At 53.8% G+C, this 25,318-nt stretch overlaps 1 protein-coding gene across 2 annotated transcripts in view; it reads right to left on the bottom strand.

Moving 5' to 3' along the window:
• Positions 1–25,318, bottom strand: part of DNAH2 (dynein axonemal heavy chain 2) — a 138,794-nt gene that overhangs the window by 16,505 nt on the left and 96,971 nt on the right. For both annotated transcript variants that reach the window (XM_072977163.2, XM_072977162.2), the window contains exons 61-75: positions 23,700–23,910; positions 23,479–23,595; positions 22,821–22,962; positions 22,194–22,363; positions 21,908–22,024; positions 21,537–21,701; positions 21,058–21,183; positions 20,587–20,735; positions 20,267–20,333; positions 19,043–19,193; positions 18,699–18,847; positions 18,296–18,429; positions 17,413–17,557; positions 16,401–16,600; positions 2,380–2,506 (exon numbers count right to left, since the gene is read on the bottom strand). In XM_072977163.2, the coding sequence (XP_072833264.2) occupies positions 2,380–2,506; positions 16,401–16,600; positions 17,413–17,557; positions 18,296–18,429; positions 18,699–18,847; positions 19,043–19,193; positions 20,267–20,333; positions 20,587–20,735; positions 21,058–21,183; positions 21,537–21,701; positions 21,908–22,024; positions 22,194–22,363; positions 22,821–22,962; positions 23,479–23,595; positions 23,700–23,910 (2,170 nt within the window). The remainder of the gene's footprint in view (positions 1–2,379; positions 2,507–16,400; positions 16,601–17,412; positions 17,558–18,295; positions 18,430–18,698; positions 18,848–19,042; positions 19,194–20,266; positions 20,334–20,586; positions 20,736–21,057; positions 21,184–21,536; positions 21,702–21,907; positions 22,025–22,193; positions 22,364–22,820; positions 22,963–23,478; positions 23,596–23,699; positions 23,911–25,318) is intronic.

A 25,318-nucleotide genomic window follows, 5' to 3' on the forward strand; every position in this document is an offset into this window, starting at 1 on the left:
CCCCTCTGCTGGGCCTCTCAGCTGGCAAGCTAGTTCACTGTTACTACGCAGTTTTGCCTCAGCTTTTTCCCGCCAAAACTAGGCTGCCTCAGAGCACCTTAATCTAAGTCTCCCCAGTTGGCACGTTCTTCTACTAGCGCACCTCCCCGTGAGGTACACCTAGAAGATTACCTACGCGCCTCAGACTGTCCCTGACTAGACCCCCCTTGCTCTGGGCACACTTGCCAAGGCTTTGCTGGACCGCTGGACAACTGGACCAGTCGTATCCCACACGCTGGACACCAATCAATGTGACAAACCCAGACCTACTGGGATATGTCACACAGTTACACTAAGCTGCCACCAACCATTCCCTTTAAGAAGTCACACAGACCAGGGATGGATTTTTAAACAATAAAAAGAATAAGGTTTATTTAGATACACACAGGGAAAATAAAACAATCAGGTGAATAAGATAAAGTAACGTGGCTTATTCTCACTCATACAAGCATACTGTTTGGTTCACACAGAACCTTAACTTGAAGCACAGACCCTGAACCTATCAGTTCTGGCTAACCAACAGACACCTGAACCTATCAGGTTGGTACTCTGACACACAGTAGTACCCTGTCTGACACACAGACTCCCACAACAGCTTCTTCTTCCCAGCTGCTGCTTCGTCACAACCCAGAGTCTCTCAGCATCTCTCAGCATCTCCTAAACTCTCCACACAGGCATCACATATTTATACAGTACAGCCCCTCCTCCTGATGTCCCGCCTTCCACTCCCCATAGGATGGAACTTTCCCTCCAAACCCATGACAGACAGGTAACATCAGTGCTGCATGTAACACCCCACGCCGTCCACAAAGGGGATGATTCCCAAGCCCGGGAGGGAAGGCAGAGCCAGGAGAAGGCCTTTGGGGGCTTCTCCTAAAGTGAGGACCAGCAGCCTAGCCTCGCCACAGTGGATCCAGACCAGGGGCTGGGGAACGCCTCCCCCACCAAACCCAACAGAACGGCCCTTCAGAGGCCGCAACCCACACAGAGGGCAGGGGCAGGGCCAAATCAAGAGGGCACCACTGGCAGCACCGTGGGACGGCACAGCTCCTTCGCTCCATCCTCGTGCCCAAACTTTGCCACCTCAGACAACACGCCCACGTGCGCGCACACACACACACACCCCGCAGAGGTCAGGGAAGCCGTTCCCAAAGGTCGGCTGGGGAACCAGAGGGGCCCAGCAGCACTGAGAGGGCTGGATTTGGCAGCCGGCCGCATACCCCCCCATCGTCTGGCTGCCCGTGGGTCTCAGGCCACCCACCTCGGTGGTTACTCCTCGGCCGTTTCCTCCACGGTGGACTCTTAAGCCCAGAATGGCCGAGAGGATCCAGCGCACTTGACACGGGACCAGAAATCCAGTCCGGTTTCTGCCTGACTCTCTTGCGAAGAGAAGGGGCCACCTCTTTAAGGAGAGACTCTCTCCCCCCCCCCACGCCCCGCAGGAGGAAAAGTGGTCACATAGAGTGAGCAGCATGGGGGGGGGGGGGAAGCCTGAGAAGCCATGAGCAGGTGGCACGTCGGTCACGGAAGAGATTCGCCTCTCAAGCGCCAGCGAGGGGACGGGCAGGACCTGCTTCATCCTGGCCACCTCCCAGGTCGCTCCTCAACCAGTGGAGCAAGCCTCTGGCAGTTTGCCCCCCCCCAAGTCACTGTTGGTGCCCTGCCCCAAATGGGTTCCCCCCCCCCACGGAGTGCTATGGATGGACTGCAAACTGAATCAGGGCACAAGCCTCTCCCAGAGAGGTCAGAAGGCAAAGTCAGACCCTAACATGTGCCCCCCAAGGGTGGAGGGAAAAGAGGTGAGAGAGAGGAGGTGCGCGGGCGGGTGAGCGGGCCAGTATATTTTTCCCCGTGAATGCAAAGCAAGCCTATTCCAGGCAAGAACTGAAGCGGAGAAGCCTTCGCGGCGGCTTGGCACTCCAGAGAGCGGTGTCTTTTAATTAATATTTTGATTGTGCCTGTGTGTGCACGTGGGTCTGGTCTCTGGGTGTCTGTGTGAATTTAGTGGTATGTGTATACTATGTATATACTTATAATGACAATAAATTTAATTAGAAATGCCTTGAGGACCACGTCACCTTGTGCAAAAATGGGGGGGGGGGGGGAAGGCCTTCCTCAGGAGAGATTATTTTGCAATAGGCACGGAAGGCCGTTCCCTAGCTGGACAAAGCTGCCGGTTGTGAGAGCGTCTCCAGGCAGGGGAAATTCTTCCCCGGAGCCCCGGAGAGCGGCCACCCAGCCCCCACGACAGGCCGCAGGGGAGAACCACAGATGGGGACCCCATCCTCAGCCTGGCCAGGCTGCAGCCTCCAGATCCCCTGGACGCCTCCTTGGGCTTACCACTCCTCCACGCAGGAAGAAGCTGTACTCGTCCATCTTGAGGTTCCCAGAGACTTCCAGGATCTTGGCGCACATCTGGAAGCTGAAGAGCAGCTTATGTCTCTCAAAGAGGCCCCGGCAGGTGTACCTTGGCGAAGGAAAGAGAGAAGTCAAAAAGAGCGGATGATGGATCGGTAATGGAGACCAGGTGACTTTCCAGACAGGAGTCTCGCCCCTTCTGGGGTCTTTTTCTGCCTGCCTCTGGTCGCTGTGTTGGTCTGCAGTCACTCATGGGAAGCCAGAAGCCTTACAGCACCGTTTTTGATTTTCAACAGCTTTCGTCTGCCCAAGCACGCCAGACCAGAACACACAGAAGCTTACGAAAAATAAAAACTAATTAGTTTCAAAAGTTCTACAAGACTTTTAGTCTGTCTTCTGTCTGTCAGTTGGAAACCAGGAGTGCATCCAACCGTTCTGGGTAGCCTGTGCTCCTCCCCCATTCATTCACATGAAGAGGACCCAGTGCGCTGACTGCCAGACTTGGCAGAAAAGGGAACCACAGGAAGCTTCTAGGTGTGGCCTCTCCATCCATCCATCCATCCATCCATCCATCCATCCTTCCTTCCTTCCTTCCTTCCTTCCTTCCTTCCTTCCTTCCTTCCTTCCTTCCTTCCTTCCTTCCTTCCTTCCTTCCTTCCTTCCTTCCTTCCATCCATCCATCCATCCATCCATCCATCCATCCATCCATCCATCCTTGCTTCCTTGCTTCCATCCATCCATCCATCCATCCATCCATCCATCCATCCATCCATCCATCCATCCATCATGTCCTTCCTTCCTTCCTTCCTTCCATCATCAGTCCTTCCTTCCTTCCTTCCTTCCTTCCTTCCTTCCTTCCTTCCTTCCTTCCTTCCTTCCTTCCTTCCTTCCTTCCTTCCTTCCTTCCTTCCTTCCTTCCTTCCTTCCATTTCCTTCCTTCCTTCCTTCTTTCCTTCCTTCCTTCCTTCCTTCCTTCCTTCCTTCCTTCCTGTTACATACAGCACTGATGTTACCTGTCTGTCATGGGTTTGGAGGGAAAGTTCCATCCTATGGGGAGTGGAAGGCGGGACATCAGGAGGAGGGGCTGTACTGTATAAATATGTGATGCCTGTGTGGTGAGAGAGAGACACTGAGAGACGCTGAGGAGACAAAGCAGCAGCTGGGAAGAAGAAGCTGTTGTGGGAGTCTGTGTGTCAGACAGGGTACTACTGTGTGTCAGAGTACCAACCTGATAGGTTCAGGTGTCTGTTGGTTAGCCAGAACTGATAGGTTCAGGGTCTGTGCTTCAAGTTAAGGGTTCTGGGTGAACCAAACTGTATGCTTGTATGAGTGAGAATAAGCCACGTTACTTTATCCTATTCACCTGATTGTTTATTTTTCCCTGTGTGTATTTAAATAAACCTTATTCTTTTTATTGTTTAAAAATCCATCCCTGGTCTGTGTGACTTCTTAAAGGGAATGGTTGGTGGCAGCTTAGTGTAACTGTGTGACATATCCCAGTAGGTCTGGGTTTGTCACATTGATTGGTGTCCAGCGTGTGGGATACGACTGGTCCAGTTGTCCAGCGGCCCAGCAAAGCCTTGGCAGGTGTGCCCAGAGCAAGGGGGGTCTAGTCAGGGACAGTCTGAGGCGCGTAGGTAATCTTCTAGGTGTACCTCACGGGGAGGTGCGCTAGTAGAAGAACGTGCCAACTGGGGAGACTTAGATTAAGGTGCTCTGAGGTAGCCTAGTTTTGGCGGGAAAACGCTGAGGCAAAACTGCGTAGCAACAGTGATCTAGCTTGCCAGCTGAGAGGCCCAGCAGAGGGGGGTAGGCTCTGACTCGATACTGTTGCAAGTAGTGCTGAAGAACAGCAGCAATCTCTATAGGAAAGCTGGTTCTGAGGCAAGAGGGAAAAAAGTGGTCGTTTTATTTTGAGGCTTGACTTTTAAAGCAGCCTGTTCTGAGGGGGGATTATGCCCTTGACTCGAAGCCAGATGGCCGAAATGAGTGAAGTGAAAGACCCCCAGATTGACCAAGGTTCTGAGGATGAATTTGGCTCAGTGCAAGGTGACAGCACAGGAGAGCAGAACCCAGAACTTAGAAAATTGCTCATAGCCCAACAGCATGAACTGAGGATGAGGCAATTTGAAGTGGAGGAAAGATTAGAGAGAGAAAAAATGGAGGAAAGGGAAAGGGAGAAACAGCGGCAATTTGAATTAGAGAGAGAGAGAGAGAAAATTGCTCTGGAAAAAGAAAGAATGGCGTTTGAATTAAGAAAACTGGAACTGATGAACCAGAATAATAATAACAATAGGGATTCTGAGGGAGGCCAATTGTCTAAGGCTGACCTGAAGAAATTCCCTGTGTACCACAAGGGAGATTGTCCTGAGGTGTTCTTTTCCTTAGTGGAAAGAGCGTTTGTGGACTTCTCAGTGAGGGAAACTGAGAAGATGACCATCATGCGATCTTTAATCAGTGGTAGCCTGGCTGAGGTTTATGCCGAGATGCCTGAGGAACTGATGAAAGATTTTGCAGAGTTTAAAAAACTGGTGTTTGCCAGACATGGGATAAATGCAGAACAGCTGAGACAACGATTCAGGTCCCTCACTAAGAAACCAGAACAGACTTTTACCCAAGTGGGGGCCCAACTGGTGAGGCTGCTTGAGAAATGGCTATCGCAGGAGGGGACAGAGACCTATGAGCAGCTTAAAGATTTGATAGCACTGGAACAGTTCTATTCAGTCCTGCATGGGGAATTGAAATTCCAGGTGAGGGAAAGGAAACCGAAATCTGTGGCAGCGGCCGCAGAGATCGCGGATTTTATTTCCCAAATAAGAAAGCCCTTGGGTGAGGGGAAGTCTGTGGGTAAACCCAAAGAAACCTACAGCAAGTACTCTCAGGGACCAGGGAAAAACCAGCAAGGGGGAGGGGCCCATGGTGAAGGGAAGCCCTCAGACATGAAACTAAGACCTCAGATTGTGGAGGGAAAACCAAAACAAGATGAGAGAGAATCAAAATACACCAGAAAATGTTATTTTTGTCAGGGAAAGGGTCATCTAATCTCAGAGTGTGAGAAATTAAAGCAGCTAAAAGGAATGGTGCCTCAGAATTCTAGTGGAACCAAGCCAAAAGCTGTGTTCTGTGTCCAGAAAGAGCAAGGCTCAGTCTCACTGAGGGAGCCTGTTGCCATGGCTACTCAGTCTGGAACAGCTACCTCTGCTGATCAGGCTGAGGAAAATGGTCCTCTGGTAGAGGTAAAACGCTGCTTGCTGGTGAAAACAGATTCTCAGTTGTTTGAGACAGCCGGGGTGGACGTAGGAATACTTGACCGTCAGTATAGGGGGCTGCGGGACACTTGTTCCCAGGTAACCCTGTGCCATCCAGATATCATCCCTAGGGAGTTTATAATCCCAAATGAGAGCATGAAGGTGGCAGGGATTGAGGGGCAGGTAATCTCTCTGCCAGTAGCAGAGGTACCTGTCAACTTTCAAGGCTGGAGGGGAGATTGGCGGCTAGCGATTTCATCGACTCTGCCAGCAGCCGTGCTCGTGGGAAATGACCTGGCTGAACATGTGAAACGGGTGCTAGTGATTACACGCTCACAAGCCACCACAGGGACAGTTCAGGGGGGTAATGATGAGCCAGAGACGGAAGCAGAGGGGAGTTCAGAAGCTGTGGTGGAAACCTTAACCACAGACAGCAGATTTGGACAGGAGCAAAAGGCAGACGCCACTCTCCAAAAGTGTTTTGAACAGGTGACTGACGCCCAGCTAACACCTGAAACCCCAGTGAGATTTCTGGAGAAAAAGGGGATTTTATATAGAGAGACCCTGAGGAATATCTCAAAAGGGGGAGATGGGATCAGAAGTCAGCTGGTGGTACCTGAAAAGTATCGCCCCATGATCTTACAAAGGGGGCACTCTGACATGTTTGCTGCACACTTAGGGGTGAACAAAACACAGCAGAGAATCACACAGAATTTCTACTGGCCTGACATAGGGAAGCAGATCAGGGAGTTCTGCAAACAATGTGATGTGTGTCAAAGGCAGGGGAATAACCGCGACAGGACCAAAGCAAAGTTGTGCCCTTTGCCTGTGATTGACACTCCGTTCAAATGCATAGGGGTGGATATTGTGGGACCTTTGCCCAAGGCCACAAAGAGGGGGAATAGGTTCATTCTAACCATTGTGGACCATGCCACAAGGTATCCTGAAGCCATACCCTTGACTAATATTGAAACTAACACAGTGGCCGATGCTTTGGTGGGGTATATGTCCAGGATGGGATTTGCCTCAGAGATAATCACAGATTTGGGAGCATCGTTCACATCAAAGCTCATGAAACGCTTATGGCAAATCTGTGGAATTAAGCACAAGGAAACCACTGCTTATCATCCGGAAAGTAATGGGTTAACTGAGAAGTTCAATGGGACTCTAATGCGCATGATTAGGGCTTACTTGGCAGAGAATCCAAACAATTGGGACCAGAAGCTGCAATCCCTTTTGTTTGCTTATCGATCAGTGCCACAAGCCAGTACCGGGTTCAGTCCATTTGAACTTCTATTTGGGAGAAGGGTGAAAGGGCCCCTTGATTTGATCAAACAAAATTGGGAGCAGATCACCCAGGATGACCCACAAGACGTTGTGACTTACATAGACACCTTGATGAATGACCTAAGGAGAAATCTAGAGCTGGCAGCAGAAAAAAAGAGGTTACTTACCTGTAACTTTGGTTCTTCGAGTGGTACTCTGTGAATTCACACTAATGGGTTAATCTGCGCTTGCGCAGAAGGTCTCGGAACATTCTAGAGCTTAAAGTAACACTTTTGGCTCCGCCCCCCCAGGACCTCATGGTCCGCCCGCCCTAACAGCCATTCAGTTCCCCAAATTCCGCTGCTGCTCTAAAGGCGAGACAGCCGTGACGGAAAGTGGGGAGGACGGGCGGGCCGTGTGAATTCACAGAGTACCACTCGAAGAACCAAAGTTACAGGTAAGTAACCTCTTTTTCTTCTTCGTGGACTCTGTGAAATCACACTAATGGGTGACTAGCAAGCTTACCTCTGAAAGGAGGAGGGAAACGTCACGGCAGCACAGCCGACAGGACAGCCCGGCCAAACCTCGCATCCTCCTTGGCTCGCAGGTCGAGTCTGTAGTGGGATGCAAACGTGGAGGGCGTGGACCACGTGGCGGCTTTACAAACGTCCTGTAGTGGGACTCCACGGAGAAAGGCCGTAGAGGCCGCAACAGCCCTAGTAGAATGGGCATGAACAGATGCCGGTAGAGGCTTCTTAGCCAGTTCATAGGCCAGACGGATGACCTGAACTATCCATCTGGAGACAGATTGCGGAGACACTTCCCGACCCCTATGGGGTTGCTGATAAGAGACAAACAGGCGCTTGGAGAGACGGAACGAGGAAGTCCTTTGAACGTAGAAGGCTAACGCCCGACGAACGTCGAGAAGATGGAGGGATTTCTCAACCGGAGAGGTAGGTTGGGGAAAGAAGGTTGGCAGGACTATGGGCTGCTTGACATGAAAGTCTGTGGTGACTTTGGGCAGAAAGGACACGTCAGGGTACAAGACCACCTTGTCGCGGAAAAATTGCAAGAAAGGTGGGTCGGTCCTCAGGGCAGCCAATTCAGAGGCCCTTCTGGCTGACGTAATAGCTACCAAGAAAACCACTTTGAGGGTAAGGAGGCGCTCCGAAACCGTAGCAAGCGGCTCAAAGGGTGGTTTTGAAAGACAGTTTAAGACTGTATGGAGGGACCACTGAGGAATAGGATTAATTGTAGGTGGACGAAGGCGTACAACCCCTCGAAGAAAACGTTTGATCTTCGCGTGTCTAAATAACAGAGCACTGTCCGCCTCTGGCGGTTGATGGGCTATGATGGCGGAGAGGTACACCTTCAAGGTGGAATGAGACAGGTTCATCTGGAAAAGGTAAGCCAGAAACTGTAACACAGTATGGAGCGTAGTGGGCGACGCGGGCAGTTGATGAGAAGAGGTGAACTTCAGGAAAGCCTTCCACTTGCTCCCGTACAGGGTGTCAGTGGACGGCTTACGACAATGGGAGAGGACGTGGGCTACCGTGGGACTATCCTCCAGGCGGTGAGGTGGAGTGATTGCACGTCCGGGTGGTAAGTTGTCCCTTCGTTCTGGGTCAGCAGATGCGGAAGGTAAGGTAGCCTGACGTACTCCGTCGCCCTCGAGATGAGCCTCGCGAACCACGGTTGGCGCGGCCAAAACGGAGCAATCAGAATGGCATTCGCATTGTCGTCGCAGACTTTCACCAGTGTCCTCAGTAGGAGGGGAAACGGTGGAAACATGTAGAGAAGATGGTGGCTCCACGTCACCATCAGAGCATCGCCCTGCGAATTCAGGCCGTGACCGCCCCTGGAGAAGAAGATGGGGCATTTGGAGTTGAGGTGAGTGGCGAAAACATCCACCACAGGGGTTCCCCATCGCTGGCAGAGTGTTAGGAACACCGCATGGTCCAGCACCCATTCGTGCATGGTAACAGCAGTCCTGCTGAGCCGATCCGCAAGTATGTTGTCGTGAGTGGAAATGTATACAGCGGATGGAAAGACATGATGTTGGAGACACCACTCCCATAGCTGGACAGCAAGATACAGGAGGGAGAAGGAGTGGGTACCGCCCTGCTTGTTGACATACGCGACAGCCGTCGTGTTGTCCGAAACAACTTGAAGGGCTGTGCCCCTGATGATGGGTAAGAACGCCCGGCAGGCCTTGAAGATGGCGAGAAGCTCCCGATTGTTGATGTGGAGAGCAAGCTCCTTTGGAGACCACCGGTCGTGGACTTGCAGGCCGCAACAATGGGCACCCCAGCCGATGTCGCTGGCATCCGTCGTGATGCGAGTTTGTAGGGCAATGGGGGCGAAAGGGCGTCCCATGAACAGATTGTCCGGGTTGATCCACCACTTCAACTGCTCTGACAATTCCCTGGACACCAAGAGTCTCTTTTTGGGGAAGTCCCAGAGGGGGTTGAAGAGTGACAGGAGCCACACCTGCAGCGAACGAAGCTTCAGTCTCGCGTGAGGGATGACCGAAGTGGTGGAGGCCATAAGGCCCAGTAGCCTCTGAGCAGTGTGAGCGGTGACATGATGGAGAGGGCGGAATTTCTCGATGAGAACAGCCATCTTCTGCGCTCTTTCTAAAGGGAGGAGTGCTCGGCCGGTCCGAGCATCGAGGGTGGCGCCTATGTAGGAAGCAACAGGCGAGGGAACAAGGACGGACTTCTTGTAGTTCACCTGCAGTCCGAGAGTTTTGAGGAGGCGGAGCACTGTAAGGGTGTGACGCTCGGCCTGAAGCCTGGAGTGAGCAACCAGTAGCCAGTCGTCGATGTATGGGAAGACGGCTATGCCCCCTGTTCTCAGGAAGGCCGCCACCGGGGCCATACACTTCGTAAAGACTCTGGGCGCGGTGGAAAGTCCAAAAGGCAGAGCGGAGAATTCGTAACATCTTGACCCCAGCGAGAAGCGCAGGAAGCGACGATGGTCGTGCCTGATATTTATGTGGAAGTAGGCGTCGCTGAGGTCTATGACGACGAACCAGTCGCCCTGTCGCAAGAGAGGCAGAATCCTTTCCAAGGTCACCATCCGGAAACGACGATAGGCAATGAATTTGTTGAGACGCCTGAGGTCCAAAATAGGACGGAAAGAGTCGTCCCGCTTCGTCACCAGAAAATATCTGGAGAAAAAACCAGGATCGGCAGGATTTGGAAACACCCTGGTTATTGCATGCTTGTGTAACAGGGTGGCTACTTCTTGCTTTAGAGGGTCGGATGGGGGGGTAAGAACTAGACGGGGAGGAGGCGTCTCCAAAAATTCTATCGCGTAACCGCGAGCGATGATAGAAAGGACCCATTTGTCTGAAGTGATGGTAAGCCAACTGGAGAGGAAAGGGGACAAGCGGGTGGCGTAGGAAGGAGAGAAAATGGCCGTAGAGCAGTCAAAGGCCCTGTTTATTCTTACGGTCGACCTTTTTGAAGGTGGCACGTGTCCTGTGTCGTTGGTCATGTCTAGTGGTGTAGCCGGAAGAAGGAGAATACCTTTGCTTGTAGGGATAGGATTTCCCTGGCTGCATAGCCGGGGGAAAGGATGGGCGCTTCCAAGGGTAGCGTTGTTTGTAGAACGGTTGAGCAGCATAGGATCTGGCAGCCTTTTTAGCTTCATGGAGGCCCTTCAGGATCTCGTCCGTCTTGGGATCAAAAAGACCCGAGCCGTCAAAGGGAAGGTCAAGGATACGGGCCTTGGAGTCCTCAGGAATAGCTGCGGACTTGAGCCACGCCTGTCGCCTCATGGCAATACCCGTCATTAAATTACGGGATGCAGCATCCAAGATGTGACGAACCGTGACCCGTTCCTGACGAATGAGCTGTGATGCCTCCTGGTGAAGAGAGAGGCCTCTCGGTTGCAGCTCATCAGGTGCAGCCTGTAGGGATGGTAGAGCTAAATCCCATAAGTGTTGGTGGTACGCCGCCATAGCGGCAACATAGTTGGCAGCTCGCACGATTAGAGACGAGAAGGCATATGAACGGCGACCAAATATGTCCATTTTCCTCCCATCCTTATTATTGGGGGATGCGGCTGATGCAGGCCGAAACTTAGACTGGGCGACGTCGACAATAAGGGAATTGGGAGCAGGGTGTTTTACCAGGAAATCCAGTTCAGATCCCTGAATCCGGTATAAGTTCTCGACCCGTCTGGACATTTGAGGGGTAGAACAAGGTTTGTCCCAAGGTTGCTTTAGGGTGCGCAACAGTGAAGGGATGAATGCTAGACGCATGGGTAGGTTCTGATCCTCATCAATATCGCCGTATACCTTGTCGGGGACCGCTTCAGGCGGGCGTTCGACAGGGAGTTCCAAAGCGGAGGCTATTCTATGTATCAGTTGGGAATAGCTAGGGAAGTCGGCCGCAGGAGAAACCGGGTTCTTATCAATGATGGCAGAGTCCGGAGTGTTATCGTTAGGAGCCGAAGTATCCGAAAAAGAGCATTCGGAGGAGGAGTCCTCGGGATAATCAGAAGGGAGGGGCGGGGGGAGCGGGAGTTCCGGCATGGGAAAAACGGGGGCCGGTATCGACTTGTCTCTGCGTTTAGAGCGCTTCTTGCCCCTCGGTCCGGTGTCGGTACCGTGCTCGGTACCGTGTCCTGTACCGTGCCCGGTATCGGGATCGGTATCGGTATCGGGGAGATCCAATTGAAAAGAGTCCGAGTCAGAGGAAACGTGGCGGCGCTTCTTCTTTCGCGGTTTCGGCGGTACCGTGTCGCGATGCCGCTTCGGTTTAGGTGGCGGTGCGTTGGTACCGAGAGGCGCGGTACCGGTTCCGGTATCGGTGGTGGTACGACGTGGTATACCGGTCGGTATGGTCTGTTGCTCTGCCTTCCGTGAGGAGGGTCCTCCCGGTATCGGCTTAGAACCCTTGACTCCGATATCGTGAGGGGACGGTACCGAGTGGGCGTGTCGTCGTCTACCCCTATCGGTATCGCGGGCCGACGGTACCGACGGTACCGAAGAGACGGAGGAGACCGACGAGGAGGATGAGGAGTCGGATGAGGAACTCCGCGTAGCGAGGCTGTAAAGGAGCCGCGGGTCATAGAGCTTTTGCATCTGTTTCCGCCATTTTCTCAAATAGCTCTTGGAAAGCTTGAGCGGAGCGGTTTTGTCTTCCATAGCCTCCTGCCTCTTACGTTTCTTGGGGCGAGAATGTCGAGCCCCGTGGGGGGAGACCTTCGGTCCCGAGGGGCTCGGAGACCGGGAATCTCTAGAGGCTGTTTCCAAATGCTTCGTCTTGGCTCTCTTCTTCCTAGGGGATGGGAAGAAGGGTGTATCCGGCGTATCGGTCGGTAGTGGCAAGGATGGTGGAGAAGAAGCTACCGACGACGCTTGGGAGTGAATCTCAATAGGAGATTGCGGAGTAAGAGCAGGCAAGGAAGGCGACGGTTGGAGCTGAGGCGTGGCCGCCGGAGACGGCGGGGGAGGAATGGCGGCCGTGGCCTGGCTCTTAGGAGGCTTAGATTTTTTAGAAACCTTCTGGGTAGACGTAGCTGACTTGCCATTAGCCCTAGTTTTAGGGCCAGGTGCAGGAGCTGAATCTGCAGGCGCAGAGGACGCTGCCATAGCAGGTGCGGTGAGGGATTTCTCCCAGAGCGCTGCCCTGAGACGTTGCTCTCGAAGCCTTAAGCCTTGCCGGGTAAAACGTTCACAATGGCGACAAGTCTGGGGGATATGGGACTCCCCAAGACAAAATAAACAGTAACGATGGCCGTCTGTGGAAGGGATCTTTTTAGAACAGGCGGCACAGCTTTTAAAAGTAACTTTAGGTGAAGATGGTGCCTTGGAGGCCATAAAAGAGAAAAAGGCGGGAAAACAGTCCAAGAAATAAGGGGGGAAAAAAGGGGTAGGGGAGCGAGGGGAGCCCTCAAAAACAGTCCAAAAACTCCCCTAATAATAAAATGAAGTAAGTACTTCCCTTGAAGCAAGAATGCGGAGTCCAAAACTCAGGAATCTTCAGATCTTTCCAATCTTTCACGGAGCTCTAGCTAGGAGACCTAACTGCAGCAGCGGAAAAAATGGAACTGAATGGCTGTTAGGGCGGGCGGACCATGAGGTCCTGGGGGGGCGGAGCCAAAAGTGTTACTTTAAGCTCTAGAATGTTCCGAGACCTTCTGCGCAAGCGCAGATTAACCCATTAGTGTGATTTCACAGAGTCCACGAAGAAGAACCTGCAAGCTCAGAAGGTCAGACAGAAAACATGGTATGACCACAAAGCTAGAGAGAGGCACTTTGACCCAGGGGAGGAAGTGCTTTGGCTTAGGCCCTGCAGAGAGAACAAACTGCAGCTCAAATGGGCAGGACCATATAGGGTCATTTCCAAGATGTCAGACCTGAACTACCTTATAGAGCAGGAGGAGAACCAGGCCAGGAGGGTGGTTCATGTGAATGCCCTAAAACCCTACTACAGAGGGGAACAGAGGGTTTTATTCGCGATAAAAGCAGCTGAGAGTGAGGAAGCGGAATTACCCTTCTGGGAGGGTAGAGGGGAAGTAAAATACAACCCAGAGGAGGTAAAGATCAGTCCTGCACTCACCCAAGACCAGCAGCAAGAACTAAAAATGCTGCTTAGTAAATATCAACAGGTGTTTTCCAACAAGCCGGGGATAGTGAAGGGAGTGATGCATCGGATCCACACAGGGGATGCACCCCCGCAGGCAGTATCCCCATACCGAGTAACGGGACCCTATAGGGACAAGGTGCGGAAGGAGCTGGACGAGATGCTGAGGGAGAACATAATCGTCCCCTCTTCTAGTCCTTGGTCCTCTCCGATAGTCCTTGTGGACAAGCCTGATGGGAGCATTAGGTTTTGTGTCGATTACAGGAAATTAAACCGTGTAACCACTCCTGATGCCTACCCAATGCCCAGGCTAGACAACCTGATTGAAACCATAGGGGGTTGTCGGTTCATCTCATCATTGGACCTGGTAAAGGGATATTGGCAATTAAGAATTGATCCCAGGGATCAAGAAAAAACTGCCTTTTGCAGCCCTTTTGGTCTCTATGAGTTTCGAGTCCTGAGCTTTGGTCTCAGAAATGCACCAGCCACATTCCAAAGGCTGATGGACCAGACCTTGGCAGGGCTTAGTGACTTTACAGTGGCCTACATTGACGACATAGGGATCTTCAGTAATACCTGGGAAGATCACCTGTTACACCTGGAGTTAGTGCTGCAGAGGTTAAGTGCAGCAGGGCTAACAGTAAAGGCCAGCAAGTGTCAGCTGGGTAGCCCAGAAATAAAATACTTGGGTCACATGGTAGGGGGAGGAATGATAAAACCCCTGGAGGCCAAAATAGAAGCTGTTCGTGATTGGCCTAGACCTAACACCAAGAAAAAAGTCAAATCATTTCTTGGGTTAGTGGGCTACTACAGAAAGTTCATCCCGAGGTTTAGCGAGATGGCGGCTCCGCTGACCGATCTGACGAGGAAGAAGGCTGATGACCGCATCCCGTGGACCAGCGACTGTGAGGCGGCGTTCCAGAGGTTGAAGGAGGCGTTAATCAACTATCCAGTCCTGCGGGCTCCAGACTTCGACCGGGAGTTCATCATCTACACAGATGCGTCTAACAGCGGGGTAGGAGCAGTTCTGTGCCAGGAGGATGAGAATGGTGACCAGCATCCAGTGTCCTACCTGAGTAGGAAACTTCAAAAAGGTGAGAGACATTTGGCAACCGTGGAGAAGGAGTGTTTGGCCATAGTCTACGCGATCCGGAAGGCCAAGCCTTACATCTGGGGAAGACATTTTATTCTGTGTACTGACCATTCACCATTACAATGGTTAAAGACAATGAAAACCCACAATAGCAAACTTATGAGGTGGGCTTTAAACCTACAGGACTATGACTTTGAAGTGAAGGTGGTCAGAGGGTCAGTGAACTGTGTTGCTGACGCCTTATCAAGAAGACCTGAAGAATGAAGACGGCGAAAGAAACATGGACTATGTGTATATAATGATGACAAAAAGTAAAATGTACCTGTGTTTTTTTTTGAATTTGGTTTGTATGAATAAAGGTAAATTGATGTAATGTATATGGTAAATGTTTAAATGCCTATTTGCTATGGTTTAACTTAGAATGTAAGTATGAGTAAGTATAGTATGGTATGTATAACTGTTTTTGTGTGTTTTATCCAGGTTGTTTTTTGGTGAAAAGCACCTTAGCTTTCCCCCTACAAAACAACTTATAAAGAGGGGAGGTGTTACATACAGCACTGATGTTACCTGTCTGTCATGGGTTTGGAGGGAAAGTTCCATCCTATGGGGAGTGGAAGGCGGGACATCAGGAGGAGGGGCTGTACTGTATAAATATGTGATGCCTGTGTGGTGAGAGAGAGACACTGAGAGACGCTGAGGAGACAAAGCAGCAGCTGGGAAGAAGAAGCTGTTGTGGGAGTCTGTGTGTCAGACAGGGTACTACTGTGTGTCAGAGTACCAACCTGATAGGTTCAGGTGTCTGTTGGTTAGCCAGAACTGATAGGTTCAGGGTCTGTGCTTCAAGTTAAGGGTTCTGGGTGAACCAAACTGTATGCTTGTATGAGTGAGAATAAGCCACGTTACTTTATCCTATTCACCTGATTGTTTATTTTTCCCTGTGTGTATTTAAATAAACCTTATTCTTTTTATTGTTTAAAAATCCATCCCTGGTCTGTGTGACTTCTTAAAGGGAATGGTTGGTGGCAGCTTAGTGTAACTGTGTGACATATCCCAGTAGGTCTGGGTTTGTCACACTTCCATCCATCCTTGCTTCCTTGCTTCCTTGCTTCCATCCATCCATCCATCCATCCATCCATCCATCCATCCATCCATCCATCCATCCATCCATCCTTGCTTCCTTGCTTCCTTGCTTCCTTGCTTCCATCCATCCATCCATCCATCCATCCATCCATCCATCCATCCATCCATCCATCCATCCATCCATCCATCCATCGCAAACATTTGCAGACCACCCGACTTAATGACAGGCACTACTCCTCTGGGAGGCCCACATTAAATGTCACCCACCCCATCCCACCCCCAACCACAAATTCCTCAATCACAAAATAACGGGTAAGTTGGAAATCTGAAAATCATAACCTAGAAAATATCTAAAAAACACTACTGATGGCAAGAGAGGCGAAAGAAAGCCACCTCGGGGAAGGAGGCCTCTTGCCACCGGCCTCCTGAAAAAACCTCCTGCCTTCAGCATCCTCTGAAATGTGGGCAAAGAAGGGGCCGGACCGACCCCCACCAGGAGCCTGTTCCATAAAGATGGGGCCCCAGCCAAGGAGGCCCGATTTCCGGAAACAGCCTTCCGAGCCTTTCTCTCGGCGTCACCACCTTCCAGAAGGCGGCTTGGGAAGACTGGGTGGGAGAAGGAGATGATCTGGGGGGGGGTGGAGAAGGAGGGAGAGATGCTCTGACAGGTAGCGAGGCCCCAATCCGTCAAGGGGCGAGGGACGGGGGGGGCCTTACCTGTAGACCGCGTAGGTGTGGTACTCATTCAGGAAGCGAATCCTCTCTTCCAGCTTGGCGCTCCGGTGGCTCTTGGTGATGCTGAGGTTGAAGAGGTCGATGTAGGCATCCAGGGAGAACTGGTACATGGGGTCGATCCGGCCCATGTCGTTGAGGACAAAGAAGAGGAGGGAGGCCCTCTGAGCGCAGGGCCGGTAAGCCTGGCATAGAACACAAATGCGCGCCGGGTGAGTCAGCAAGCGGGGAGACGCCGAGAGAGGAAAAGTTACGTTCCTGGATGACAGCTTCCAGTCAGCATGGCCAGTACAGGGTGTGTGTGTGTGATTCTCAGGGTCTTAAAAAGTTACCTTTTTCACGGCTGATGGGGGACAAGGGAGAGGGCCTTCTCGGTGGCAGCTCCCAGGTGACGGGACGCTCTCCCCCCCCCCGGGAGATCAGGCTGGGGCCCCTCCCTTCTCACCCACCACACACAGCTAAAAGCCCATCTCTCTTCCAGCAGGTGTTTAACCATCATGACTGAGTCCCTGAATGTGTTTTTAAAGTTAAGATCATTTTTAATTAGTGTATAGTTCACTTGTGTTTTTTTCCATGTTTAACGTAGGTTTTTAATGCTATCCTTTTTAGTATCGCGAGCCATCTTGGGTCCCCTTATCAGGAGAAAGGCGGCCTAATAAATAAAGCAAATAATAATAATAACCTTCCAAAGCTCTGAGAGGACATGGGGGGGGCAGTAGACACTGGGAACGTGCACAAGCTGTCCTGCAAAGCCTCTCTGAAGCCTGCGTGCCTCTGAAAAAGTGCCTTTCGCAAAGAACCTCCGGAATGGCCGTTTCTGTTTTGCACAGGCCCTTTCTCGTGGTGGAGAATCCACGGAGGGAGCCGCGTACTGTTTCTGAACCCCCCAAAGAGTACCCGCAGCTCTCGGGCCCCCCTGGGCTGCAGCCACGTTGGGGCTTGTGCCATAGAACTAGCTTGGGGGGACGCGTCCCCTCCCCATCCCACACAGCCTCACCTCCCGGGCAGTGTCGATTTTGATCTCCGTGGTCTCGCTGGTCTCCAGTTGCTCCGTGACGTCGGTGGCAATGACCTTGGAGGTCTGCAGGGTGTTCACCAGCTGCACGTCGTCCAGGAGGGAGCCTGTGGTCTCGTTCAGCAGCCTGGGGTTATAGCAGAAAGCAGGGCGGCTGAGCCAAGCCGCTGTGGGGGGAAGCAAGACCGGCTCACTGCCCTGCTGTCTCACCCCAAACACGGCTGATCTCGTCTGATTTGGGTCCTGCCTGGTGGGATCAAGAACCCTGCCTGCATCCGGGAAAAGCCGCACTGCGCGTCAGAGGTCTCCCTGGTTATAACCCTGAGGATGCTTCCTGCACCCCTCTTGACGGTTCTCAGAGGGGCGGGAAGGCACGCAGGCCCTCTGTCCTCCGTGCTTGGGGAGACCCACCAGACGGGCGGCGCGACCCACAAAAGGGAGGCGAAGAAGGAAAGGAGATGGGCCGATCTGTCCGTTTATGCCAAGCCTCCACGAAAAACGGTGGCCACCTCTGGACGGGTCCTCCACTGCACTTCACCCAACCTTCCTGTCTTATTTTTAGTCCCGGGCAGACCGGACTCTTTCTGAATTGGAAACCAGTCCGAAGCACGGCCCCTCCTGCCTTCTCTGGACCACCTGGGACCACCAAAGAGGGGCTCCCACCCTGGGATGGATGGCCACCGGCCTCCTTCTTCACCTCTGCTGCTCTTTCACGCAGCAGATGCCCAGCTGACCCGGCACAGCTTTCCACCTACTCGGTCCGAGGCTCCCGGCAACTCCGTCAAAGGAAGCCCTCTCCTTTCCTTTCCTCTCGTGTGCCGGGGGACCACCCTGCGATTCCTCCCCTCCCTGTACTCCAGCTCACCTCAAGATCTCATCCTCCAGGTCCTTCAGCTTCCTCTTGCCGGCTGCAATGTTGAGCACCAGGTGGTCCTTCTGCTCCTCCAGCTCCGGCCTCTCCCTCCGGACCACAATGCCCAGGAGCTGGGCCTCCAGTCCCTGAAAAGGCGCGCGGGCAGGGGGGGGTTGATTTCAATTCAGGATCAGCCCTTCCTAACCACCCACCCCCACTCCCCTCTCCCTCCCCATCAAGGTCCTCGGCGTCGAGAGCCTTCCTTCGCCCTCCGAGTCCATCTCTGTGCTTGGTCCTTCCCGCCAAGCCAGGCGGATCTTTCCCCTTCGCCGAGGGCTCTGGAGCCACAAGGGGCAGCTGCCTTTTCTACCTGCAAGGGAGTGGCTTGGATGTTTCCGAGAGGGGAGCCCCTTACCTGCTCTTTGACGGCAAAGTTGACGATGGTGGTCTGGGAGGAGGTCTCCGGAGTGTAGTGCGGGTTGGGCAGCTTGGTGGTGAGGTAGAAGCGGAATTCCGGGTGGTACTCCACTTCTTTGTCTCCCAGCCGGATCAACAGGCGCCCGCCTGCCGCACAGACAGGAACGCGAGTCACGGGCCGGCCCAAGGACGGAGCTGTCTCAGCTGGGCCCTGGGGTCCCTTTTTCCTCCCTGGCTGACCCACACACTCCCTCCCTCCCTTCCTCTTGGGGAAAAAAAACCCCAACCAAGATCTCCAGCCCTTCTCTCTGAGTCGCCGCCAGCCGGCCACTGGCTGCTCACCCACTTTGGTGACGGACTTGTTGAGGATGGGGGCCAAGGTCGGGTCCAGCTCCTCCTGCACGTTTTGGAGCAGCACAGGCGAGCCCAGCTGGAGGGCCGCCTCCAGCACCCGCAGGTAGTCCGGCATCTGCAAGTCGATGATCTTCAGGCCCTGCCAGGGAGCACAGAGAGAGAGAGAGAGAGAGAGAGAGAGAGAGAGAGAGAGAGAGAGAGAGAGAGAGAGAGAGAGAGCACCTTCGGCAGGAGGCACGCAAAGGGGGGGTGGTGCCAGCTCTCCTAGGAGTGCCGTGCCTGGATCACAAAACCCCCCTTGAAGGTCCAGGAGGGAGGCATGCCGGATCGGACCGATGCAGGGCCAGGGCTGGGAAAGCCCCTCCAGGCGGTGAAGAAGACATTGGCACAAGCCCTGCCTGGCCGGCGAAAGGGGAAGAGAGAAGCCACCCCCATGGTGGGCCAGCCTCTGCCCGAGGAGCGGACTGGGCAAGGAAGGAAGGAATGAGGGAGGGAGGGAGGGAGGGAGGGAGAGGCAGACGGACAGACAGACAGACAGAAGTCAGGGCCAAAGAGAGGAGTCCAGCCGATGTGGGGGAGAAGGTGTCCCTAGAACACCCCCCGAGAGGGACAGACAAGCTCTTCTTGCCGAATTTATTGCGCAAATAACAACCCCATTTGTGTATTAGCTAACAGGCATTCACGTCCTTGAGTCCTTTTCTTACTGCCAAGATGCTTAAGCTAACCAGCTTGTTAAGACACTATTGCCTTTAAAAAAAAAATTCCCAATTAATTATGATCTGAATTCTCACAACTACGACCACCAGAGATCTCTCCTTGAGTTCTGAATTCAGTGGTGGACCTTCATTTGGGGGGGGGGAGTGGAGTTTGAACTGTCACGAGGGCCCCTTCGCAATCGGCCACGAGGGCTGGGCAACCCCTGTTTTGTCTTCTTCAGTGGGGCTGTTCCATGACAGATCACCACCATTTTTTTAAAAAAATGGGGGACTAAAATAATTTCTGGGGCCCCTGCAAGGTTAGGGGCCCAGAAGCTTTAAGCGCCCTTCATTTCGTAGTCAACCCCATCTGAATCCATGCGCCTGAGGAGGAGACGGGCTTGTAATCCCGGAAAGCTTTTTAAGTAAACCTGAAAGGGATCCACAAGAGTTGGCTTCTCCCTTTTTTGCTACCCTGCCACAGGCCGGCGTGGCTGCCTCTTTCCAAAATCCTTACTCTCTTCAGCTCCATGTTCTTGATCCATTTCGTGGCCTGGCACTGGGGATCAATCATCAGCGGCCACCTTGGAGAGATGGGGAAAAAAGGAAGAGCGACGTTTGCCATTTGCAGGGGCTTTGTGGACAGAACCCCCCCAAGAAGCCCATCCATGCATGAAAGAGAGGGGCCCTGGGGGCTGAACCCAGCGGCCACAGGGGTGTTTGGGGAGTGGGCCGGATCCACCGCTCAGCCTGATGAAGGTGCACAAGTCCACAGAACCCCCCACTGGACCTCTAACGGTCTTTTTTCCTCGGCTTCGTTTTCTAAAGGTTGCTCACCGGTTGCCTCGTGTGACAATAATTCCGTTCTCTGTCGAGAAGTTATCGGAGGGCAGCCCCTGGATGTTCCAGGTGCGCACGGCGGTCGGGTTGGAGAGGAAGCTGTCACAGGTGAAGTGCGGGGAGCAAGGCACGTGGAGCTCACGGATCTGCAGCCAGAGAGCGGCGGGGGAAAGGGATCAGCCGCTGCCCCTGTGACTGGCGGGACCCTCCCTTCTCCAGGCACTAGCCCCCCCCCGCCTTGGGGGAGCTTGAATGGGATCCCCCTGGCAGCGCCAACGCATAGGGGCCCGGGACCAAGGGCACCTCTCTCAACCAAACCCCGAAGGAAGCCTCGAGCGTCAAGCGGGGACCCCAGAGGGTGGTTGGCCGGCCGGCCGGCTGGCCGAGGGAGAAAAGCCAGGCTCTGGATCCTCTTGGCAAGAAGGAAGAGTCAGGCCGCCGGCTCAGCCAAGGGGGCACCAGGCTCACCTGCTTGATCCAGATGTGCGAGACAATCTCCTCCCGGTAATTCGACAGGAAGGGCCCCATGTAGGAGACAAACGCGGCAGCCATCAGGCAGTCCCCCACCAGGTAGCCCAGGTCCTCCTCGAGGCCCTAAAGGGAGGCAGGAGGTCGGAAATAAGAGTCCGCACTCCACCTACAGCCACCACCCCCCAGGTCTCGACGGAAACCTTTCCCACAGGCTCTGAAGTGGGACACTCTCTGGAGTCGCCGACCCCTGTCGTAGGCCTTGCTTGCGGTTCTTTTCTCTCAGGCTCCAACCCTTGCGCATCCCGAGCCTTTGGCCGTCCCCGCAGGTGCAACGGGTTTCGGCCGTCAAAAGGAGAGCCACCCTTCCAAAGGAGACCAGCGGGAGGGGAGGCTGGCGCTGGGAAGGGCCGTTTATTCCTCACCTCTTGGGACCTCCTGGGCAATCAGGCCTGGGGCTGGAGATCAGGGCCCCCTACCTTGACGGTCTCCTCCCACCGGACTCTCTCTCCGGCCAGCCCGGAGACCAGCTTGTCGGCTCGGTCCAGCTTGATTTCCATCTCCTCCGACTTCTTCCGCAGCTCCTCCTTTTGGGCCAGCTTCTCCTCGTACTCCTTCTTCAGCATCTCCAGCTTTTCTGCCACCTGAGACGGGGGGGGGGGGGAGAGACAGAAGGGGTGAAAACAGGGTCCCTTTTCATCCTCCAAGAACTTCTCTCCGGAGGGTTGGACAGGACGAGCGACCGCAGCTGCCAGAAAGAGAGATCCTGGAACCTTCCCGGTTTGGAAAGGAGCGCCAGGGTGCCCGTGACCCTTCCCTGTCCCCAGACCGTCCCTCAAAGCAGACTGACCTCCCGGAGCCTCTCCTGGGCCTCGGCTTGGGCGGCCTGTTTCTCTGCCAGCTGGGCCAAGGCCGCGTTCATCCGAGCGCGCTTGGGTTCTACCACGCGGTAAATACGGCCGTACATCTGGAAAAGGGGAGCGGGAGAAATAAAAGAGGCATGAAGCCAGCGAAGCACGGGGGGGGGGGCGCAAAGCAGTCTCTTTCCTGACCCTCCATGTTCTCACACACGGCCCAGCCCAGCCCCAGCCTGTTCCGCGTTCTCCTGCCTCCCGCCGGCCGGCCTCCCAGCTCACCTCCATGGCGCGCACCCACATGCAGAGGGACTTGGCGGCCACCGAGACCCGCCCGATGATGTCCGGCTGGAAGTCCGGCTGCGAGCAGTAGGCGCTGATCTTCTTGAGCACCTTGTCGGAGATGTTGTCCTTGTCGAAGTAGACCAGCTGCTTGATGAAGTTGGGCTCGCCTGGAGGAACCAGGCAAGGGGGTCAGAGAGAGGAGCAAGGGCTGCGCCGGACGGCGGCCATCCTGGGACAGATCAAACTTGGCGGTGAAGCTGCTTCCACCTCTTCCCAGAATGACCAATGGACCGTCTGCCTCCGGAAAGGCCACAAGGAGAGGAGGAGGGCAGCTGCCCAGTGTGTCCCCGAACACAGCCTCTGAACCTGGTGGTTTCTCTCCTTGGGGTAACGGGCTTGATGAGAGGGCAACCGGAGTGTGTGTGTGTGTCTACCAACAGAACCTGTATGCAAGTGGAAACTAGGACCTCCCAGTTCTACTGCTCCCCATGGGCAATAAACCAGATCTCCATCCCAGCCCCTCCAGAGCTGTCAAAGGAAAATCCGAGTCCCGTGACAGGCACAGCCCTGATGGAACATCTCCCCGAGTCGGGCCCTCCACTGGGGCTCCTCGGCTGGCCTTACCCAGCTGCTTCTTGGCTTCCGCCCACGTGGGCTCGTTGCCGCGCAGGATCATGACGGCCTGCATGACGGTCTCCACCAGGGTGGGCGGCCGACCGTAAGACTTGATCTCAGTCAAGTCTTTCTTGTTGAGCGATTCCAAAGCCTGGGGACAGAGAGAGCGCCAGGGGGAGATTCAGGGAAGGTTTCCCTGAAGGTGAGTGCTAGATGGCGGACCGACAGGGAGGCCTTCTTCGGGGAAAGCGCATAGCGAGTGGCTCAGAACCACAACCAGCGATCTCAACCACTGGGCCACGGGCACTATCCCCCACTCATTCCACACTGGTTCCCACATGTTGGTCCCCAAACAATTAAAAGGACCTAGCCAGGGAATATTGAGAATATTCTATTTGTGAAACTGATCTTTCCTCCAATGTCTCATTCTGCTTCCATGGGTCTGACGAAATGGACTTCATCCACGAAAGCTCACGTTAAAATATAATAGTTAGTCTTCAAGGTGCCCCCTGTTTTTGTCTTTCATTTTTTTCCTTTTAGTTTTGCTTTGTTGCTCTGGATTTTGCCCGAAACAAGAGATGCAGGAAGAGATGCTTCGGGGCTCCACCCCCCAGAGTCCGCCAGAGGACCACTTAGGGGGAGGAGACCCCCCCCCAAGCCCTCCTACCTTCATGGCCTCTTCCAAGGCCGGCAAGGCCTCCTCCAGGTCCTTCTGGGCGTTGTCGGCCAAGGCTTTGCACTTGATCTCCTCAGCCGCGATCTTCTCGCTGTTGGCGGTCACCGTCTGGGGGGGAGGGAAGAGGGAGATCAGGAGGCAGGGTCCGGCCGGGGCGAGGGGGGGTGCCCTGGTCTGGCGGCCCACGGGAAACCCGGCTGGGGGCCACTCACCTTCTGCTGCTCGTCAGCCTCCCGCTTCTGCTGGACGATGATGACCAGGTACTCCTCGCATTGCTTCTGGAATTCCGCCACCTTCTTCCGGGCCTCCTCCAGCTCCAGCGTCATCACCTCCACTTTCTCCCGGGTCTCGTCGATTTTGAAAAGGCCGTTGTGCAGCTTGTTCACTTGGTCCGACAGCTCCTTCCGCTTCTCCGCCAGGAGCCTAGCGGGAAGGAAGGAAGGGCGCCCTGTCATCCCCGGTGGGTCAACTTCATCCAAGCCCCCCTCCCCGACACTGGATCAAACCCTAGGCAGAGCCTCACGCGCTCACCGCTCCCACGGCAGCCAAGCGGGTAGCCTTCAATCCCTCTTGGGGTAGCGAATGTTGCAGCTGAATTGTGTGCTCCGTGGAAAAATCCTTCATTTCCCCCGTTGGGAGTTCCCCCACCACCAAGTTTCAAGGTCTAGTGTTCTGGGAGGTGTCTCTCCATCCACCTTGCCCACATCATGCCGAGCTAAATACCCATTTATCCTCTCTCTTGCCCTCTCCTGGGCTAAGCAGTCCCAGACATTCTCCCCTTTCCTCCTAGAGGAGGGGCTCCAGCCCCGGAATTTACTTTGGTTACCCCTTTCCCGCCGATGGGGACTCACGAGTCGCAACTCACTGTCCAGTGGGGCTCAAGTGACAGGACGCCAGCTCCCTAACTGTTAGAGGAGTACGACAAATGGAACCCATAACCTCAGGGGGAGGTGGTTAAGAATCGCTGGAGGCATTCAAAAGAAAAGCAGACAACCCTATGTCAGAGACAGGTGGGCTCAGATTTCTGCCTTGAGCGGACAGGCTGGCGCCTGCGCAGAATCCCGCACTCCCTGTGCCTACATAGAACTCAGGACGTGGACCCAAAAGCTTGCTCACATCCCTGCCTTTCCAAGTCCAGTGGCACTGCAGGTTCATGAAAGGGCAGCCTGACAGTGCCCGAGCTTTTATTTCCAAGTCTTTGGCTAAGGGTCTTTAATTTTTTTAACTGTCTTCTCTGACAAGCAGATGGATAACCCTGTACCATGCAACAATCATAAGAAAACTTCTGCCCTAAAGTTGGGCACCTGGAATGTTCGGACAATGACCCCTGGCTTTTCTGACGACCTGCAGGAAATAGACGACATGCGCAAGACAGCTGTCATTGACATGGAATTGAGTAGACTGCAGATGGACATTGTTGCCCTGCAAGAGACGAGATTGCCAGACATGGTATCTGTCAAAGAAAAAAAACTTCTCATTCTTCTAGCAGGGAAAACCATTGAATGAGACCAGGGAACATGGCGTTGGCTTTGCGGTCAAAAATATTCTGCTGAGATCCATTGTTCCACGTACTGTGGGGAGCGAAAGAATCCTGTTTTGGATTCCCTCACGTCTGGCAAGCCTCCTGGAAAGGATAACATCCCTGTTGAAGTGCTGAAAAGAGATCATCACCACCGAGCTGTATGAAATCTTTCGTCTTTGCTGGAGGGAAGGTGGAGTACTGCAGGACATGAAGGATGCAAACGTTGCCACATTGTACAAGAACAAAGGAAACAGGGGCAACTGCAATAACTACCGTGGCATCTCTCTTCTTAGCGTTGTAGGGAAGCTG

The sequence above is a fragment of the Pogona vitticeps genome, chromosome 6 (genome assembly GCF_051106095.1).
Source record: "Pogona vitticeps strain Pit_001003342236 chromosome 6, PviZW2.1, whole genome shotgun sequence".
NCBI classification, from domain to species: domain Eukaryota; kingdom Metazoa; phylum Chordata; class Lepidosauria; order Squamata; family Agamidae; genus Pogona; species Pogona vitticeps.